The sequence below is a fragment of the Zootoca vivipara genome, chromosome 2 (genome assembly GCF_965207765.1).
Source record: "Zootoca vivipara chromosome 2, rZooViv2.hap1.1, whole genome shotgun sequence".
NCBI lineage: Eukaryota > Metazoa > Chordata > Lepidosauria > Squamata > Lacertidae > Zootoca > Zootoca vivipara.
The window spans coordinates 12,517,389-12,539,011 of NC_142584.1; the positions used below are offsets into that span (position 1 = coordinate 12,517,389).

A 21,623-nucleotide genomic window follows, 5' to 3' on the forward strand; every position below is an offset into this window, starting at 1 on the left:
ATGCTTAAAAACCCTGCCATGGCTTACTTTATGACTACGTATTAAAAATGGGGGAAACAGGGAAACCACGAGATAAATGAATAGTATATTGTGCCTGTCCGTGGTAAGAGTTTTGTTCCAGAAAGAATGAGCATGCATTACCCATGTGTGGCTACAATGAATAAATCTTGCTTTGTTATATCAGTTTCTCTGCCAAAGCTATGTGCCAGATACACTGGAAAGAATTTCAGCTCGGATAACCTGTGGAAGTCTTCAAGTGCCTCACTATTTCCACTCTAGTGAAGGCCTAATCCTGGATATTTTCAAGATTAAATGGCAGAAAAAGCTGTGCATTTTAAGAGCTCTGCAGAAACAACAACCAATGTTATAAAGCACTGCACTGGGAACAGCACCCGCCCTGCCCTCTCGAAACGGTGACCTTGCTATCTCTGTTAGCTATTAAGAATAGCTAAATAATATATTCTTGATATGTTTTAAAACAGATGGTTATTTCCCCTTGAGATGCAGGTTACATACTGAATTTAATAGATCCAGGCATCCACAAAAAAAAAAACCCTGCAGTACTGGGTTCAGTTGCAGTACTGCCACACCCAGAGGAAAGATCTCGCGTACTCATCCCTCTCACGGATTACACTTTCAGGCTCGGTCCTCCTAACTTGGAAAATAACTCAGGGGGAACCCAAATTTCCAGCTGAGATGGGGGGTCCAGAAAGCCAGCTCACCTGGAAGTACAAATCGAGGGCTGCTGTCATGTCCGCTCCCGGTGGAAAGCACTGCGCCGCAGGGAAGAAAATGAATACGGCCACATCAGACACTAGCAAGGATCGATCCATGCACCCTCTCTCAACATCATCCAGCAACCCAAATTGGGTCCCTTGTCTGTTGGAACAATGTTTCCCTGCCTTTGCCCCATTTTCTGGTTCTAAGTCTTGTATGGAATTTTAACGAAATACAAGCAAGCCATCGAAAAATAAACAGAACTCCCTCCTCCTCCTTACCTTTTTGTCTTTAAGATAGTACCCAATGGCATAGTTCCGGTCTCCGGTTTCTTTCTCCAATTGAAACCTATAAAGAGACACACACTCTCTTTGATTTTTCTGTCCAGATTCTGGGTTGCCCACTGTTATAAGAATTTTGAGGTCATATATATATAATAAATGTTCATAAATATACCAAGCAAACAGTACAGGAAGACAGGCCTGAAAAACCATTTTGATTCTCCCAAAAAAGACCAAATGTTTCTCTGGTGAAGGAACTTTCTCATTGTCTCAAGAATTAAAGTGATTTCCATCTCAAAGGAATGGCCAGGCTACCCAGGAAAACGAAGAACTTTATTGAATAAATCACATAGTAAACAGGATAGACAGGATTTCATGTTAATACCTCTTCACACCCAACCGCTTACCAACAATACTTGTATTTACATATTGACAAATTCAGGGCATAGCTGCCAAATACCCCGTTTTCCCCGGGAAACCCCCGTGTTTACTAACCTTTTCCCGGTGGTCCCCCGTATCACTTCGTCTCCCGTTTTTCTCCGTTATTTTCTCCTGCCGGCGGTCATTTTCTTTCTTTCTGATTTGCCCTTCTATGGGCACCAAAAATGGCCGCCGGCGGCTTCAAAAGTCACACCTACGCATGTCCGGAAGTGCATAGACGCGACTTCCGGTGTCGGCGGCGGCCATTTTTTGTGCCTATAGATGGGCAGAGCGACACCGGAAGTTGCGTTGACGCACTTCCTGACATGCGTAGAAGCAACTTTCGAAGCCGGTGGCGGCCATTTTGGGTGCCCATAGAAGGGCAAAGCGACATCGGAAGTTACGTCGACACAACTTCCGGTGTCACACAGCTGCCGGTCCCGGATTCTGCAGTCCGGGACTTGGAAGGTAAGATTCAGGGACATCACTGTAATCAAGCCATCTCCAGAATAATCAGGGTGCCATTTCCAGAAGATTCACAGATAAAGCTCACAAGTACTCTGTTTACTGAAAATGTTAATCTCCCCTTCCCGCCTTTCCCCCCGCTCCATCCACTTACATGTACAGCCAAAGGTATATAAGGGAAAATGTTCTTTTGTTCGGGGTTCCTCTTGCCACCTCTGCTTTTGGGGTGTGTGGGGGGAACGTCTGTTATAACAGACCTCTGTCTTTTTTAAAAAAATAAAGATCACGCTTTGCTTTACAAGCCCTGGGTTTTGGTCTTTGTCATTTTATCCCGACCAAAAGGAGCCTAGGTCTATCTGCTCCTTAGAACAGGGGTTCCCAACAAAATTTTCTCGAGGACCCCTCATCGAGCCGCTATTGTGACAAGGACCCCCATTAATTCCTAATCCTAAAAGGGGAATGGAGGGAGGGGAATGGAGAAGACAGGGTACCTGTGCAGTAGCGCACAAATGAAGCCGACGCGCGCAAAGCATCTTGGGGAGGTGAGCATTAGTAGAATGTGCGCGCTGCCTCTTTGCAAAACAATAGTGTTTGTAAAGCGCCACCTAACGGCATACAGCAGAACTACTGCCTCTATCTAATTCTAGTTTTGCGCTAGACTCTGCTCATGCAGGAAGCGGCCAAAACAAAAAATCTGTTATCATACGAAATATATTTAATATATTTTTTTATTCTAATAGCATCTTGCGGACCCCTCTGGCATAGCTCGCAGACCCCTGGGGGTCCGCGGACCACCTGTTGGGAACCACTGCCTTAGAAGATTTCAGCCCTCCTTATGACGCTGATCTCCCTTTAAGGGAACTTATTAATTTTTATATCACCACCCTTCAGGAATTATCATTTACATTAAAAATGAGAGTTCCCTGCCCTACGTGCTGGTTTTAATGACATCCACACTTTTTAAATTAAAAACAACAACAACACCCGCTACTAGCAAAACAAGGTTACTAGCTTCTCTTGCGAAAGCAATGCAGGATGCCATTGCCCCTCCTGCTGGGCTTACGTGGTATTGCTGAATCCCACATACTCGTTTCCGGCCATCTTCTTCAAATAATCCAACACCTAGGATCAAAGCAAGAAGGTCTTCCAGATATGTGTGTGATCCAGATCACCGCCCCCAACTCTCTTTAGCTTCCTTTCCTTTTCCTGCTTATTGAAATTGTCGATTGGGGAACAGTCCCCCCCCCCCCAGTGTCCATTTTATGTTACATAATATACTAGTATTGCATAATATACTAATAGGCACCCATTAGTATTATTATTATTTTAACAATTTATTTATTAATTGAATAGAAGTATTCAATTAATTGAGTAGCAGAAGCAGCAATAATAATAATAATAATAATAATAATAATAATAATAATAGATGATGGTGATGATAGTCTACATCAGACATCCGCAAACTTCGGCCCTCCAGATGTTTTGGACTACAATTCCCATCTTCCCCAACCACTGGTCCTGTTAGCTAGGGATCATGGGAGTTGTAGGCCAAAACATCTGGAGGGCCGCAGTTTGGAGATGCCTGGTCTACGTGTATTAGCTTATAGATAGGGAACTTTCCCATGGCAGAAGATGGACAGAGAGTTGCCATTGATAATGCCATTGATGAGAGTTGCCATTGATTATTATTATTATTATTATTTATACCCCGCCCATCTGGCTGGGTTTCCCTAGCCACTTTGGGTGCCTCCCAATAGAATATAAAAAACACGATAAATACATCAAACATTAAGAACTTCCGTAAACAGTGCTGCCTTCTGATGTCTTCTAAAAGTCATAAGGTAAAGGTAAAGGTAAAGGGACCCCTGACCATTAGGTCCAGTCGTGACCGACTCTGGGGTTGCGCGCTCATCTCGCATTATTGGCCGAGGGAGCCGGCGTATAGCTTCCAGGCCATGTGGCCAGCCTGACAAAGCTGCTTCTGGAGAACCAGAGCAGCACATGGAAACGCCGTTTACCTTCCCGCTGTAGCGGTTCCTATTTATCTACTTGCATTTTGACATGCTTTCGAACTGCTAGGTTGGCAGGAGCTGGGACCAAGCAACGGGAGCTCACCCCGTCACAGGGATTCGAAAAGTCATATAGTTGTTTATTTCCTTGACATCTGATGGGAGGGCGTTTCACAGGGCGGGCGCCACTACCAAGAAGGCCCTCTGCCTGGTTCCCTGTAACCTCACTTCTCGCAGTGAGGGAACCAGCAGAAGGCCCTTGGAGCTGGACCAATGGGGGTGGAGACGCTCCTTCAGGTATACTGGGCTGAGGTAGTTTAGAGCTGCCTCAAGTCAAACTCCAACTGGACCTTTCAGAATTATTGCTGTCGTTTCGCAATTTAGCTGAGGACAAACAAACATTTGAAAGCACACCTCTGTGGGCCCTGCAAGTTCCTCACCCTCCAGCACTAGCTTCCAAGGGCTTCTGGAAGCACAGACCAAATCAGAACTCGGGATTGTTTTGCAAAAGAAATGACTTTGACTGGCCAGTGAATAGATTTCCGCCATCCTGAGAAACCTAAGCCTTGGGAAACTGTGAAATGGAGATTTGAAATAAGTGGCAAATGGCACACTCACGTAGTCAAACTTCTCAGCTTTCTTGCAGCCCATCTAAAAGAAAACAAGAAAAGGAGTCAGTTGAGTTCTGAAAAACTTTTGAGTTGTTGCATCCTGCTAAGTCTTGCCCAGAGTAGACTCAGTGAAATTAACAGACCTAAGTTAGTCATGTCCATTAATTTCAAAGGATCTACTCTGAGTAGGACTAAAATTCAGCGGCAGAGAGTATGTCACAGCACACATACACCCTGCTAACAATGGCTATGATTTTGTGTATTTTAGAGATACAGGTCAACCACAGAGCCCCCGGACCATGTTTTCAAATTAGGGGCAATAATCTGGATTCAGATCTTGCTGCTGCGGGTCAGTCACCTAACTTGGGAGTCGCTCCACAACTGCTGTAGTCCAGACCTCAGGTAAAGCTGTGAGGTTTACACTTTACTGAGGAAGAAAGGCCACACTTGGTACTCGGTGCCATTCTAAGTTACAACCCATTGGTAACGACAACCACTAACTTGGCTGAGGTACACCAACATAATCTACTATATCGTTTGAAAAAATGCTTGTCAGTTCACTCTTCATTTGAACACCCCTTAAAATATTGTAATCAAATTTTGCACAATCGTTCCTGAGACCAAGGAGCAGGTTTTGCTCTTATGCTTGGATACAATTTGGGTGCCATTTTGAAACAAGATGTCCGACTGACTGCACTGATTTAAACCACTGGTTTCAAAACTGCACCAACTTTTTTGGCTTCTGAGAAGATCCAAGCGACACCAGGTACGAAGCCGCTCGTTCACTACTTTCCTGAGCTGTGAACTTCATTATTCTATGGTCCTGCGATTCTGCTTGCTTTTGGGTGGCAACAAAGGCGGTCCTCACGCAGTTATTCCTGTTAAGTTTTGTCCATGACTTGAGAACTTCCACGGACAAAATCGGTTCTCAAAGCATGGACCACTTTCCTTTCCAGATCATATTCTTCAGGACAGGGTTTGGTTGTTCCGCAGGTGTGCTCACTCTACCCCCTTAATGTGATGTGCCCTCTTCTTTTTGTACTATCGAGTGCAGGGCAACCCAAGCCCACCTCTGGAACTGTGGCTACAGCTACCTTACCCTGATGAGAGAGCTGATGACAATGGCCCCCGCATTCACCATAGGGTTGTGAGGGATCCCTGGACGCAGAAAGAAAAATGCAGGGTTACTCAAACTTCACCTTGCTTAAGTCCACCAAGACAAAACCTACAGCCAGCCCAAGAACATAATATTGTTTGCCTATCCAATTATGAGTCTTGAGAGTCCCATGGACTGCAAGAAGATCAAACCTATCCATTCTTAAGGAAATCAGCCCTGAGTGCTCACTGGAAGGACAGATCGTGAAGCTGAGGCTCCAATACTTTGGCCACCTCATGAGAATAGAAGACTCCTTGGAAAAGACCCTGATGTTGGGAAAGATTGAGGGCACTAGGAGAAGGGGACGACAGAGGACGAGATGGTTGGACAGTGTTCTCAAAGCTACGAACAGGAGTTTGACCAAACTGCGGGAGGCAGTGGAAGACAGGAGTGCCTGGCATGCTATGGTCCATGGGGTCACGAAGAGTCGGACACGACTAAACGACTAAACAACAACATCCAATTATGTACCAAGGGTGTAGCATGAAGATGGTACAACATCTTACTGAAGCTAAGCTGCCCAGAGTAGCTGGGGAAACCCAGCCAGATGGGCAGGGTATAAATAATAAATTATTATTATTATTATTCAGCAGATCTGAGACTGGTCAGTGCCTGGATGGGGGACCACCAGGGAGCTACATGTACACAACTTTGGAAGAAAAGCTGGATGTCAATGTAAGAAAATTAAATATAAATACAATCAAACCTCGGTTGTCGAACGTAATCCACTCTGGAAGCCCATTTGGCTTCCAAAATATTCGACAACCGAGGTGCAGCTTCCGATTGGCTGCAGCAGCTTCCTGCACTCAAGCAGAAGCTGTGTCAGATGTTCAGCTTCTGAAAAAACGTTCGAAAACTGGAACACTCCCTTCTGGGTTTTCGACGTTCGGGAGCCGAAAGGTTCCAAAATGGAGGCATTTGGGAACCAAAGTTTGACTGCATATAAATATATACAGCTGGCATCAATGATAATTGTGGAACATGACCATGGAACATTGCCTCTTATTATGCCTTAGCTCAGGCATCCCCAAACTGCGGCCCTCCAGATGTTTTGGCCTACAACTCCCATGATCCCTAAGCCAACAGGACCAGTGGTCGGGGAAGATGGGAATTGTAGTCCAAAACATCTGGAGGGCTGAAGTCTGGGGATGCCTGCCTTAGCTTGGCCCCAAATTATGGGGGGTTTGTCTGACACAGGGACACACACAGAGTGTTCTGGAATGACTGATGGTAACAACCTCGCATGTTCATGTTCCCATGCTATAGTGCCGAGAGCAAGCCAGCAGTAGATCACACAAAGCAAGTGGAGTTAACTCTTTATTAAAACAACAACAACAACAACAACGGTTAACTCTTTATTAGCAAAAACACGACCTGCGCAGACCTGGCTGAGTGTCAGCCCCAATGAGCACAGCAGGTCACTCCTGATGGTCTCACTCCATGAAAATCCATTGCAGAGACTGAAAGTCTCCACCTCCTCACAGTCCCTGTTTTCATCAGAGAAACGTTGGAGAGTATGGGAAGGGGGGGGGGACACGCAACTCCAAAGCTTCGCTTGGGTTCATTCCAGCTCATTTGTATAGAGCCAAACCATGGCTTAGTGTTACGTGTGAACATGGCTAGTGACTTGCCCAAGAGGACTTTGTAAGCTTTGTGGCTGGATCAGCGAGGATCCAAACCTTGGTATTTCACACAGAGACACACTGGCTCCTCTCCATCACTCCTCCATTCTTCGTCATTTGGAATTCTGCCGACCTTACCTTCCTCGTCGAGAGAAAGCGTGTCGTAACGCAGCCCGCTGGGTTCTTTGCCGACATACTGGTGCACTCGGTCAGTGCCCAGTTCACTGACGGCGACGGCGTATTTTAGGGGCGTGACACACGATTGCAGGCAGAATCGCGTCTTGGTGTGGCCCATGGAATACCTGGGAGGGACAGACAGGGCGACTGAGGACAGAAGATGCCACCCTATCCCTGCCACCTTCAGCTCGCCAATGATAAAATGGCAAGGGGACCAAATTATTATTTTTAATAATTATGGGTGCTAGTAGTCGTAGTTACATAGGAAGCTTCCTTCTACCAACTCTTGGTTCACTTAGTTCAGCGTTACGTGTACTGACCGGGAGTGGCTTTCCACGGTTTTGGATAGGATTACTGAAACCCCTTACTCCAGCGGTGGGGGTCTTTTCTCAAACCAAGGGCCACATTCCCTTCTCAGCAAACTTCTGGGAGCAGCACACCAGTGATGGATGGAGGCAGAGGAAAAAGTTGGAGGATCAATGAATGCAAATGTTACCTTTGTGCAGTTGGCCAACTTCTACCCTGTTCTCTATCCAGGTAAGCAGGACTTATCAGAGTTCAAGGACAAATTTTAGCCAAGCAAAAAACACTTAAGGAGGGTGCGGAGCAGGGTTGGTAGAAATGTGATTTTGGGAGGGGTTCAGGTGTCGAGTTCAGAGGCCTGGGGCTATTAAAAACCAGAACTTCGCGAACTTCAACTATGTTTGTTATGTGAAGAGATTTATTTCAGAGCACTTTCCTTGCTCACAGTTACGTACAGACTGGTAGCTCTTCCTTCCAGAATCCCCTGCAAGTCCCGTGGTCGACTAGTCTAGGCTTAGGCCAGAACATTCCGGAATCCTAGTCTGCATCCAGGAATAGATCTGCCATGGGAATTACACCGAGGGCCAGACACAGAAAACTGGAGGGCCACATATGGTCCCAGATCCCAAGGTTCCCCATCCCTGCCTTACTCTACGGGGGTCCACAGGCACATCTGACAACAGAAGGCACCATCTTTCTCTGCCTCCTTAATATGCACCTGTCAGGGACCGTGCTGAGGAGGAATGGTGGGAGCCTCCCCCCACCCCCTGCTCAGGATCCTGAATCTTCCCAGGAGCAGTGGGACAGTAGATTTGGAACAGTGGTTTGCAGAGGGACATAGTTCAGAAGACTGAAGTTGGGAAGAACTGGGTGGTGAACAGCTAGGAGAAAAACTGGGAGAGAGAGAGTTAAACTCCCTTTGGCTGAAAAGCGTCCATCCACTCAGCCCAAGGTCAAGGAGAGCAGATAAGGTGGCTGCTCAGAAAGCACAATGGTTGCGAGATCAGGTTGCAAGATGCGGAAATGGCGGTAGTGACGTGGGTGACTAGGGATGAAGTGGGTGGAACCCTTAATTGGGAGCACCTTCATTCTAAGAAATGGATTCTTTGTTCTCTCGCTGTGATCATTAAAATCTCTAACTGGTAAGAAACTCCTTTCGCTTTGTTCTGCTTATCTACTGTCAAGGGGTGGGGTGGGGGGAGGAAGCCAAGTCCCTGAAGCCTGACAGCACCCAACAAAGTTCAGCAGGAAAGCTGTTCCTGTCTCTTGGTTTTCAATCCCACATTTAAGGTTGGAGTCCCTTTCACTCACCGTTGACCATCCACGGTGCAAAGAGACACACCCCAGAGCTCTGGATTGCACTTTGCTAGCTGTGGGATGTAGTCGGCCACCTAGAAAAGGGAATGAGAAATCAGCCCCAAATTTAGCAATGGGGATGGGTGTGTGTGAAGGATGGTTCTCCCCCTCGTCTCAGCTATCTGCCCATCTAATGGAGGACAGCCAAGGCAGCTTCCAGTGCTCTCACTCCACTGATGGAAATCTCTTTGGTCTCCTCAGTGGACTGAAGAGGGAGGCTATTTTTGCCAATTACCCTCCTCCTGCAGCCCCTCGTGCTACTTCCCACACTGTAGAGGGTGAAGGGGGCACCAGACAGGAAGGTGAATATGCTAAAATTGCCTTCTTTCTCCCTGTTTCACTGGATGGAAGACTCTGCTGAGTCAAAAGAGCCTTTGGTCACCAGAGGGACACACTGTCCAATAAAAACCCTGCATATCCCCAGAAGTGGTCATGCTATTCTGTGGTCCCTATTTCCCTGAGCAGTAGGAAATTCCAAGGAGAATCTTTTACAGGGTGAATTTTCTTGTGAAGGTGGCAAATGGGAAACTTATGTAACATACATTCTGAACCTTGGGGTCTGGTCTCTTTAAAGCAGTCACAGTGCCCATTAAACACACACACACACACACACACACACACACACACACACCCCAGCTTCCAACAGTTCCTTCTCTGACAGCTGCACACTTTTAACCCTCTCATTTGGTGGCTACGTTCAAAAATTACAGAACTGTTTCTTGCAGCCAGAAAAGTTTTGGTAGCTATTAACTTAAGGTAAAGGTAAAGGGGCCCCTGACCATCAGGTCCAGTCGTGTCCGACTCTGGGGTTGCGGCGCTCATCTCGCTCTATAGGCCGAGGGAGACAGACAGCTTCCAGGTCATGTGGCCAGCATGACAAAGCTGCTTCTGGCGAACCAGAGCAGCGCACGGAAACGCCGTTTACCTTCCCGCCGGAGCGGTCCCTATTTATCTACTTGCACTTGGATGTGCTTTCGAACTGCTAGATGGGCAGGAGCTGGGACCGAGCAACAGGAGCTCACCCCGTTGCAGGGATTCGAACCACTGACCTTCTGATCAGCAAGCCCTAGACTCTGTGGTTTAACACGCAGCGCCACCTGGGTCCCTATTAACTTACCAGTCATCAAAACCCATTATCTTCAGAAACCAAACTATCTATTGGTGGGAAGGGATGCTTTCTGACGGATGTCAATATAAACTTCAGGGAGGTGGTTATTGTTGGGGAGGGGGTAAACTCTCCCTGCTCAGCGTAGATAATTTATTGCATCCTAGCATCCCAGAGTTGGAAGGGACCTCAAAAGTCAGCCCTGATTGAGGCCCAACAGAATGACAGGTGGAAGATGATAGAGAAATTGAGGTTGTAATCCTATTTTCCAGAGATGGGGAAGCTGTGGCCCTCCAGATATTGTCGGACTGCGGATCCTGTCAGCCAGGCAGAATAGCCAACAATTGGGGACAGTGGCTCCCTCGTGCTGGCTATGCGTGCTTACCAGGGAAATCAAAGTGACTCACTTCTAAGCAGGTATGTATAGGTTTGCCCTGTGACTTGCTTGTATTTTTAGGCTCTGCCCTCATATACTGCTTGATCTTTCTACCTTGCCCTCCTGGAGTCCTTTGGAGCTTTCAAAAATTTGCTCCATGTGAGACGTGAACTCCTGGAAGTCGGGGATGACAAACTTCTTCCGGAAGGCCTGGGTCAGCAGGACAATATTGCTGCTCACACACCTGAGGACAGAAAAGACAGGTGGGGAGTTGCATTGGGAGCGGCCGAATAATGTGCCATGAGACATAAGAGGACTAGGGAACTAGGATGTTTGCTTGTAATTGAATCAACACTGCCCATCTTAACTATCTTCCTGCCTGAATGGCAGCAGAACTAACTAGATCAGCCTAGCAAATGTATTCCTAGCTTCCCTCTGCACCTAAGGATTTCCTACCTTCGGAAAAGTTCCCGGTTCAGCAAACCTCCAGCGCTGGGTTCCTGCGTGGCCTTTTGTAGAAGATTCATGCAGTCTCGAAGGCGTGGGTCAGAGGTCCAAAGGCCTGTGCCTTTCAAGGCCTGAATTGAGAAGAGCACATAAAGGGGCCCTCTTGACTGGTAGGTGAAGATGATAGAATACTTGAAACTTGCAAAAATGACTGGGAGAATAAGAGGAAACTCAAACCAGAAAGTGTGTAAAGAAAAGAATGTTGTGAAACAATATTGTGAAAATGCAAATCTCCTGACAGGTCTGGACTGAATCTCGAATATTAAGGAAAACTATAAATGTAGATTTTTTTCTGGATATGTAACAGATATAACAGGAAATGTGTTAAAGGTTAAGAATAATAAAAAATAAGTAAATAATAATAATAATTCAACAATGGAAACAATGAAAAACAATACCATATATATACAAACAATTAAAAACAATTTCATGCACAAAAGCAATTTCAAACGCAATACTGACCGGAATAAACATCTCACATCTCCTGCTGTGCATACCACCTATAATATCTGCTCTTGCAGAGGAATAAAACCCCTCTTATTCATCCCCATTTATTTTATTTTCTCAGTTGAGCTATTGGAAAAACGTACAAAGAAACCGTTGACCTGGTCCACTGTAACTAGCCTTTAAAAATAATGTGCTTTGTATTATATCCTGCGAACCAGTCTTCCTTCGTTAAGTTTGCTTAAGGTATAAAAATGACAAAATGTTTTGTAAATGTTTTGAAACTTTGTTACAGAAAACTAATAAAAATTCGGCGAAAATTAAAGGGGGGGAAGGTATCTGGTCTTATAGTAAAGAAAATGAGACCAGCCTCCTGCTTCTACGGATTTTTTTAATGGGTGCAGATGTTTAAAGCTCTGCTCACTATTTCGACAGAGGTTCTCGATGCCTGATTCCTCATGTGGTTGTAGGAAGTGGTAGAGCATCTGCTTGCAATGCACGAGGTTCCAGGTTCATTCCTCAGCATCTCCAGGCAGGCCTGGGAATATGCCCCTCCCTAGTCCCACCTTTCCCACCCACCCTTTGGGACACAGCTGGAAGCATCTTACACTGGTGAATTTATGAACGGAGATACATTCCTGCCCCTCAGCTACTGTGTAGAAAAGGAGGTCACTCAGGCGAGGTAGCATCCCATTCTCTGACACATCCCTGCGGAGAGACAAGAGGCCACAACAGAGAACAGGTCATGTTTCACCCCTACATCACATTCATTCATTCATTTAAAGCAGTGTTTCCTAAACTTGGGTCTCCAGCCGTTTTGGGACTACAACTCCCATCATCCCTAGCTAGCAGGACCACTGGTCAGGGATGATGGGAATTGTAGCCCAATAACAGCTGGAGACCGAAGTTGGGGAACACCGATGTAAAGCATTCGTGTCGCACATTTCAGCCACAGCAGCAGCCCGAGAATGGAACTCCAAGAGCGACAAAGGAATAGACCAAAGGAACGTATTCCTCTTGGCAAGGGTTAGTTATATATTTTTCTAAAAATAAATACTAGTGATTTGAGAGCAAGCCAGGACTTTTTAAATCAGTGGTTAGGAGCCTGAGGCCCTCCAGTTGTCGTTGAACTCTACATCTCATCACCAACACTGACAATTAATCCAGAATGCAGCTGCTAGACTGGTGACTGGGAGCGGCCGCCGGGACCATATAACAGCGGTCCTAAAAGATCTACATCAGCTCCCAGTACTTTTCCAAACACAATTCAAAGTGTTGGTGCTGACCTTTAAAGCCATAAACGGTCTGAAGGAGATTCTCCACCCCCATCATCTAGCCCTGACGTGGAGGTCCAGTTCCAAGGGCCTTCTGGCCGCTCCTCTCTGAGGAGGGAAATTACAGGCAAGCAGGCAGAGGGCCTTCTCGGTAGTCGCACCCACCCTGTGGAATGCCCTCCCGGCAGAAGTCAAAGAAATAACTGTATGACTTTCAGAAAACATCTGAAGGCAGCCCAGTATCGGAAAATGTTCAATGTTACGTTTTTTATACTCTGTTGGAAGCTGCACATTTCCTCCACCTGGGCTAAAAATGCAGCTTGGGAAAGTTTTTGCTAACCTGGTGCTCTCCAGATATTTTGAACTACAATCCCATCTTAGCCCTAGCGGGCTCCTTTAAAAGACCATAGGAGTTCCTCCAATAGAGTGATACAGAAGAAAGTGCTCAGATTCTGGACAAATACAGTAATTTAAACTCCCCCAAACAAATCACCTGTAGAGGTTTTCATAATCACATAGACACCGGCAGTGGGGGCTATGCCACTACCACAACCACAACCCCCTGCCTCACATTTCCTGTGTTTTCTTCCATGTTGAATGCAATTCTGCTCTTTTATGGGTATGCTTCAAATGGCAACCAGCATTTCTGCAGAGAGCAAATACTTTTAGCACTTTAGGTGTCTCATGCTGGGGGGGGGGAAATTGGCACCAAAAATAAGAGAGCACAGAAATGACAGAAGCCATATGTCTGGAAGTCTGACAACCTGGCTTCTTTTCTCTCCTCTGCCACAGAGGGTAGAGGTGTCCCTTCAGTGTGCGAGGCTTGGCAGTGCACGAAGCCCTAAGTGCGTCACAATTCAAGAATCGCATCGATCGTGACACCCCGGGTTTTTTATTTCCCCCACACCACCTTGGGTTTAACAGCTCTCCTAAGAACGGCAGCATTTGTCATCTGGTCATTCTGCAAAGAAACACACCAGCAAAGTGGGGTTGGAGAATTTCTGCCAGGATATCAGCTGGGCTAGGTACCCAAGTGCGGAAAGTTCGCTGGCGCCGAATGAAAGGTTGCATTCTAGAGGAGTCAATTCATGAATGCAAGGGGTGGTGAGCCTGCACGCCCTCCAGATGTTGATGAACTACAACTCCCAACATCTCTGGCCACTGGCCATGCCGGCTGGGGCTGATGAGATGTGGAAGTCATAGAATCATAGAACTGAAGCACTGGGAAGGGACCCTGATGGTCATCTAGTCCAACCCCCTACAATGCAGGAATCTCAACACATGGTGGTTACCCCACCCAATTTGAAACCATACTTAGCTTTGCAAATGTGCTAGCCGTTTTATTGCTGCACCACTACTCTCCATTCCCAGTCCATCAACATCAGGAGGACACCGGGGTCCCCTGATTCAATCCTGCCCCTAGCTCCTGCGTAACAAAATCTACACAGTTCCTGGATGGGCAGAACCCCCTCCCCCCCACACACTTTGACATCACCTATGCACATACCCCTCCACCCCAGTGATACGACACACGGCCCATGCATTCCTTACTGGTCGGTCAGCTGCTGGTGTTGCTGGTGAAGGTGACGCCCGTTCATCATCACTGCCTCTCTGCCTTGAGCCGAGGCCGAGGAGCCGGCTCTGCCAATGCCCAAGAGAGGGCAGCGTCCCGCCACTCTCTTCCATCGATTCACAGGAGCCTGCAGCATTCCTGGAACGACCCTGATGGAGCGCATGGCGGCAGCAAGAAGTCGCAGGGGCTTGAGAGCGTCTGAAGCTACGAGGAAGTGGTACCAAGAGGATCCAGACAGGGTGGTGCTGTTGTTGGGGGGGAGTGACAAGGCGCTCGCCTTCTGCCCTTTAAAAAAAGGGAAACATCAAGCAGGGGGCGGGGGAGAGAGAGGGATGGGCAGCGGCTCCAGCCTATCAGCCACAAATAAATAAACGCAACGCACCAATCAGGGAGGGAAGATCTTCGTGCGCTTCCCCAGGCCGTTCCTCCAGGTGAGTCATAGCGCGATGCCCACAGGTTGTTAGAGATGCAGCTCCCACCGCACAGCCTTTAGGCACTGAGTGAATAGGGAGCAAGCAGCACCGCCCCTGGAGTCCTGCAAAAGTGACTGATATCGGCTGGCATCGTCAGCAACTCTTTTTCAGAAACTTCATGGGGTTTCTTTTTAGTTTAATAACCGAAGCTTGGATCACGGTTTGCTTACCACGCTTGTGTGTGCAAGGCGCATATTATCATATCTCATATCAGGCACGTCCAACTCCCAAGAGACTGCGATCTACTCACAGGGTAAAAATACTGGCTGTGATCTAAGCATTGTCATTGCCAGGAATTGCTGAGCTTTATTTTTAGAGGAGGGTTGGCAAAATTCGTTGAGCTTTTTTGTGGAGGGGAGGGTTGGCAAAAGGAACACTAAGGCAATCGCTACCTGGGACACACCCGCCATTGACCGGTAGACCGTGATCAGCCTATTGGACATGCCTGATATATATAATAAATATCATATATCTTATGTCATATGTCATATAATATAGAACAACTTTGTGGGATTTCTGGCTTCCACAGTCACTATTTAGCGTGTACTAAATTCTTCTAAGGAGAGGTAATTTCGTCTCCGGTTTAGGGAACGTTGGAGACGCATGCACTCTCAGTTGTTGTACTGGGCTAAGGCCCAGTTTTTCCTCTGCCACTTTCCAGCAAAGTATGTGTTAACGATTTCCTAGAAACTAAAACCATTTCTCTCTTTATTTTGGAAGAGAAAGGAAGGAGGCCAGCACAAAGGGGAAGGAAATAATTGTTTCCAATTTCCTATCATTTAGCAGAGGAGCCAGACTAGGCTCGCACCATGGCTGGCTTTCTTTCTTAGGTCTGTGTTATAAGCACACTGGGTTTTTAGCACGTACACTCGGAAACCGTGGTCTGCAGACAAACCTGCAGTTTTGAAAAATGCATACAGTATATGGATAGAAAAGTCATGTATATCCACAAGTGCTTGTATGCAGGCAAGAAACATTGGGGTGTAGTTCCTCTTTTAAAAACAAATCTTTTTAAAAAGGACGTGACTGTTGGTTCTAGTGAAAATCTCTTTACTGTGCTTGAACTGAAAAGGATTTGTGGATTAACTTTGTTGATCCCAACTTAAATTGGTTTAGAAGGCCTGTTTAGAGAAGAGTGCTTCAGTTGATTTACCTGGCTGACAATTGAAGCCCAAAGAGAATTGTTAGAGAATTGTTGTTTGGGGAGGCTCTCTGAAGACTACTGTGTAAGGAAACAATCACGCTTTGTAACTGCCATTCAGAAATTCAGGCTACTTACCTGAATGTACAGTAATCCCTGCTGAACTCAATGGCGCTTGTTTTAGATTATCCCTGTCACCATGTTCCTGTTGGCATTCGGAAGGAACCAATGCATTTCAATGGTAAAAAGGTAAAGGACCCCTGGATGGTTAAGTCCAGTCAAATGCAACTATGGGATTGCGGTGCTCATCTCACTTTCAGGACGAGGGAGCCGGCGTTTGACCACAGACAGCTTTCCAGTTCACGTGGCCAGCAGAACTAAACTGCTTCTGGCGCAACGGAATACTGTGACAGAAACCAGAGTGCCATTTGCCTTCCCACCACAGCGGTGCCTATTACACTGGTGTGCTTTCAAACTGCTAGGTTGGCAGGAGCTGGGACAGAAGAACGGGAGCTCACCGTGTTGCGGGGATTTGAACCAGCAACCTTCTGATTGGCAAGCGCAAGAGGCTCGATGGTTTAGACCAGTGGTCCTCAACCTTGGGCCTCCAGATGTTTTTGGCCTACAACTCCCATGATCCCTAGCTAGCAGGACCAGTGGTCAGGGATGATGGGAATTGTAGTCTCAAAACATCTGGAGGCCCAAGGTTGAGGACCACTGGTTTAGACCACAATGCCACCCGTGTCCTATTTCAATAGTAGTAATCTTTCAGTAGAGGGACCCAGATGGCGCTGTGGTTAAACCACTGAGCCTAGGGCTTGCTGATCAGAAGGTTGGTGGTTCGAATCCCTGTGACGGGGTGAGCTCCCGTTGCTTGGTCCCAGCTCCTGCCAACCTAGCAGTTTGAAAGCACGTCAAAATGCAAATAGATAAATAGGAACCGCTACAGCGGGAAGGTAAACGGCGTTTCCATGTGCTGCTCTGGTTTGCCAGAAGCGGCTTTGTCATGCTGGCCACATGACCTGGAAGCTGTACGCCGGCTCCCTCAGCCAATAATGCGAGATGAGCGCACGACCCCAGAGTTGGTCATGACTGGAACTAATGGTCAGGGGTCCCTTTACCTTTACCTTTAATCTTTCAGTATATACAGATATGCTCCTATTTTGATATAACAAAATCAAGTTGCTAACAAGCACAATATGAGAGGATTACCCACATAGGTTTGCCACCCTTAATTTGGGCAACAAATTCCAACTCAGTGATGTGCAATTTAGTTGATATGCAAGAAATGAGACATCTAGGACCAAACGCCCTTGGCACACAGCAAAGAAAAGAAAAATACAAAGACACCATCCTGAAGACAATGCTGTTCCCAGTTTACAGATGGGGGGGGTGCAACAGGGACAGAATATTTGCTTATTGTCATTGCAAGTGGTGTTACGATGCAGGGGTTATTATATGTGCTGGAAATGGAGTCCAGTCTCCAAGCTCACGCTTATCTGCTCAAATGGGAGATTTCTTGAAGACTGGCTTTATCCTAACTTTTCCTAACTTCCTTCAGTCCCACGAAGGCTGCAGTACTATCTACACACACAGTCCAGTTCCTGTGCAGGGTTAATGCCATTTAAATCAATGGGTTTAGGAGCAGCTAACTTTGCATAGGATTGGGCTGTTAATTCAAATTCAGCCCTGTTAAACTCATTAGGGGGTTGCTTCTGAGTAAACATACGTAGGCTACAAGAGAGAGTTCTGATCTAGGTGCTGGAAACATCTCTTTCATCCCTTCTTCTTGACTAGTTCAAAACTGCTGTATTATATACCATTTTACGCAGCACAAAAGTACTGTACAGGTACGGTAAGTAATTTGGTCCTGGGGCTATGCTTAGACAACCCACTAGGTGGCAGTAGTTTTCCTGCTTACCAATAGTGTCAACATTTTTGCAGGCCTTTGATAAAGAGAATTCTCCGGTGAATAATCATTTTGGACAATAGTTCATGCAGGAGTTCATAATTCTAAGGAATATAATAATGTTTTGTAGACACTTGCAATATTTTGCAGACATTCCCTTATGTCCAAGAGTCTCTTGAGAACTAGAAACTTAATCAATCAATCAATGGTCCTCGGTGTCAATAAATTTTGAACTTGATTTGATTGTTGTATTTATATCTCACCTTTTCCTCAGAGGATCTCAAAGTGGCATTCATAGCTCTCCCCCTCCTCATTTAATCCTCACAACAACCCTGTGAGGTAAGCTAGGCCGAGAGACAGCGATTGTCCCGAGGCCTCCCAGGGAGCTTCATTCAAACCCTGAAATAATGTGCTTCCAAAATACTGGGTCTGTGGTGACAGTTCTGTGCATGGCTACCCCTGAGTAAGACCTATTGAAACTCTGCTTCTAGGTTCTAAGTCATGCAAAGGCACACACCTGGGAGGGTTTGCATATGCAGGAAATTTGGGCCTGGCATTAATTTAATTTTTTTGAAGGCATCTTACATTTAATTTTAAAAATAAATTTAATGTTTACACCCATTAGGCTACCCCAGGCACCCCCCAAACTTCGGCCCTCCAGATGTTTTGGACTACAATTCCCATCTTCCCCAACAACTGGTATATATATATAGAGAGAGAGAGAGAGAGAGAGAGAGAGAGAGAGAGAGAGAGAGAGAGAGAGAGAGAGCAAGGAATTTTCTCAGTGCCTCACAATGGAAGCATCCTTGCCCAGGGTCCTGTTGTGTTCGCTCTAAGCCAGGCTCCGGTCCCTCGAGGAAATGAGAGACTGCTCTTCCATCTGGCTTGACTGCCTCTCCCGTTTGCAGAGCTACAGAAGGGAGAGGCCAAGGCTTTCCCTGAGGCGCTTTAATATGAATACTCAGCACAGCGTGTTTCCTAAGCTCAGCAAGTCAGTTTCGCCAGTGCACACCCTGTGGTTCCCTTGCCTGGCGCATGGCGCATGTGGAAGGCGCTTTGTGCACAACCTCCAACATTTCTCCAGTGAAAATAGGGACATCCTATTACACCCCCTCCAACATTTCTCCGATGAAAATAGGAACGTCCAAGTGCTATTTTTTTCTAGAAAAAGAGGTGCCGGAGCTCCCTCATTCTCTTGGAATGGCAATGGCGCCCACCTGAGAGGTGCCGGAACTGAGTTCTGGAGAGTACTGGCTGAAAAAAGCCCCAGGGACATCTTATTCCATACCCTCCAACATTTCTCCAATGAAAATAGGGATGAAAGCGGGACATTCTGGGATCAGATGGCTTCTTTAAATCTGGGACTGTCCCTGGAGAATAGGGACACCTGGGAGGGTTTGCATATGCGGGAAAGAATGGTCCTGAAAGGATATTATTATTATTATTATTATTATTATTATTATTATTATTATTGCCAAAGACTGGAGCAAGGGCCAGGTGCTGTATATTGAAACCCGCCCCGACCCTCAACCAAACATGTCCCCGAGGAATATCTCCCTGGCAATATATTGCGAACCGTGATGTGTGTGTTTGTGTGTGTGTGTTATGCAAAAATCACAATGTGGGGGAAACCGTGAAGCCGGCTAGTGCCTCTGCATAGCTCCATACTCATTTCAGACATTACGATATATCAGTATATCGCAATGTTTAGCTGGTGATATATCACGATGTTGAAAACCAGATATTGGCCAGCCCTCGCCAGGCCCAGTTATGTGCATGGAAAGATTCATATATTTAAAGCACACCGGTTCCCCCTCCCCCATAATCTTGGGAACTGTAGTTCTGTGAGGGGGTTGTATTTCTGAGAATTATTATTATTATTATTATTAAACACATTTTATTGATTTTTAAGCAAATGCAAATACGATAACCATTAAACACGAATGGCGTTTGTTTTATCCATTGCCTCTAGACATACTCATTCAACATATTTCTGAGAATTACCGGTATGTTGTTGTTGTTTAGTCGTTTAGTCGTGTCCGACTCTTCGTGACCCCATGGACCGTAGCACGCCAGGCACTCCTGTCTTGCACTGCCTCCTGCAGTTTGGTCAAACTCATGTTCGTAGCTTCGAGAACACTGTCCAACCATCTTGTCCTCTGTCGTCCCCTTCTCCTAATGCCCTCAATATTTCCCAACATCAGGGTCTTTTCCAAGGATTCTTCTTTTCTCATGAGGTGGCCAAAGTATTGGAGCCTCAGCTTCAGGATCTGTCCTTCCAGTGAGCACTCAGGGCTGATTTCCTTCAGAATGGATAGGTTTGATCTTCTTGCAGTCCATGGGACTCTCAAGAGTCTCCTCCAGCACCATAATTCAAAAGCATCAATTCAATTACCGGTATAGTTCTACAAAATACAGCTCCCAGGATTCTTTGGGGTAAACAATGTACAGTTTTGTAAAGATTACTTTTTGTTATACCTTATAAATTTCTGATAATTACTTTACTCTTACATTTTTAAAAATTGTATCATTTTTGAAGAAATCAATATATTAGAAATGGTTTTTTGTTTTTGTTTTTACGAATATATGAAACAGATAGACAAGTTTTGAGAGATGCTACTGAGATGGCAAAGCAGCTAGGGATACTACCAAACTTTGAGACGGAAAAAGTTAGGAAAAAAATTAAAAGAAATGGCAGCTTGAGGATGAGGCCCAAGAAAAGGCAATGCATGGTCCAAAGTAGGTTTCTACTGTGCTGTTTAGACACGGTCATATAATCTGTTCAAGAGAGATTCCAACAGCTACAACAATATAATTCCCTATTTGGCTTTCTGTATGATATATGTCAATAAAAAATTCTACTGAATATGTCCTTAAGGTCTGCAAGAATTTGGAAAAACCATGGAGGCACAATGGAAACAAAGAGACTGTACTGTTGCTGAACATCTGGGCTGTGAACTTATAGCAGTAGCTCCAAGACTTCCAAAGTTTATGCCGCTATAAGGAGTACAACTCTTCATACTACCACAAAAACTTCTGGATAATGTGCCTGATGTTTCTGCTGCCCTAAGGATCCTTCTCACATCGCCAGTGTCAGCGACAAGTGGTGAAAGCTCAGATTTAAATGTGCTCAACAATACTGAAAAAGAGACTAGCTGGCTTGCCAACTATATCAATTGAATGTGCCCAAGCATCAGCACTTGACCTGAAGGAATTGGTGGGGAAATCTGCAAAGGAAAAGGCAAGCAAAGTGATATCTTTATGTCCCTAAAACTGAAACTTTTAAAAGAGACTTAAAATTTAGCACCACAATTTGACTTGTGTGCTAAAACATTTCCTTTTGCATTATGAGAAAGATAATCGAAGATTGTTGCATTACTTATTCTTGCAGTTAGAGTTTTGTGCTTTTCATTTTTTTCCTGTGAGATATACGTTTTTAAAAACTGAAGTTAGCATTTCTTTTTTTTTGGGGGGGGTGTTTGTGCAAGTAGTTGGCATTGCCAAGGATGCAAAACAGCCTGGCACCAGCGCTGTGTCCACCCCCAAAAACCTCATTCCGTGTGCACAGAAGACAACCAAACTGGCACCTGATGATTTCAACACTGGTGATGGAACAGGCTCTTCTCCAAGGCCTGAAGGCAGCAGACTAGTTTAGAGGATGCTGTGCAACTCTATCCTCTAGCACCTTGCTGTTAGAGCATCTG

The 21,623-nt window shown here is 45.9% G+C and overlaps 1 protein-coding gene across 4 annotated transcripts in view; it reads right to left on the bottom strand.

The window, feature by feature from the left end:
* Positions 1–21,623, bottom strand: part of GLS2 (glutaminase 2) — a 46,468-nt gene that overhangs the window by 12,369 nt on the left and 12,476 nt on the right. For 2 of the 4 annotated variants that reach the window (XM_035103611.3, XM_035103603.3), the window contains exons 1-11: positions 14,375–14,696; positions 12,158–12,257; positions 11,055–11,176; positions 10,713–10,842; positions 9,073–9,152; positions 7,420–7,583; positions 5,603–5,661; positions 4,511–4,543; positions 2,947–3,005; positions 999–1,065; positions 723–773 (exon numbers count right to left, since the gene is read on the bottom strand). In XM_035103611.3, coding sequence (XP_034959502.2) covers positions 723–773; positions 999–1,065; positions 2,947–3,005; positions 4,511–4,543; positions 5,603–5,661; positions 7,420–7,583; positions 9,073–9,152; positions 10,713–10,842; positions 11,055–11,176; positions 12,158–12,257; positions 14,375–14,559 — 1,050 coding nt within the window. In that variant the 5' untranslated portion in view covers positions 14,560–14,696. Of the gene's footprint in view, positions 1–722; positions 774–998; positions 1,066–2,946; positions 3,006–4,510; positions 4,544–5,602; positions 5,662–7,419; positions 7,584–9,072; positions 9,153–10,712; positions 10,843–11,054; positions 11,177–12,157; positions 12,258–12,835; positions 12,933–14,374; positions 14,697–21,623 lie in introns of those variants that run through there. The other 2 variants (XM_060272035.2, XM_088662935.1) reach the window with 2 other exon arrangements.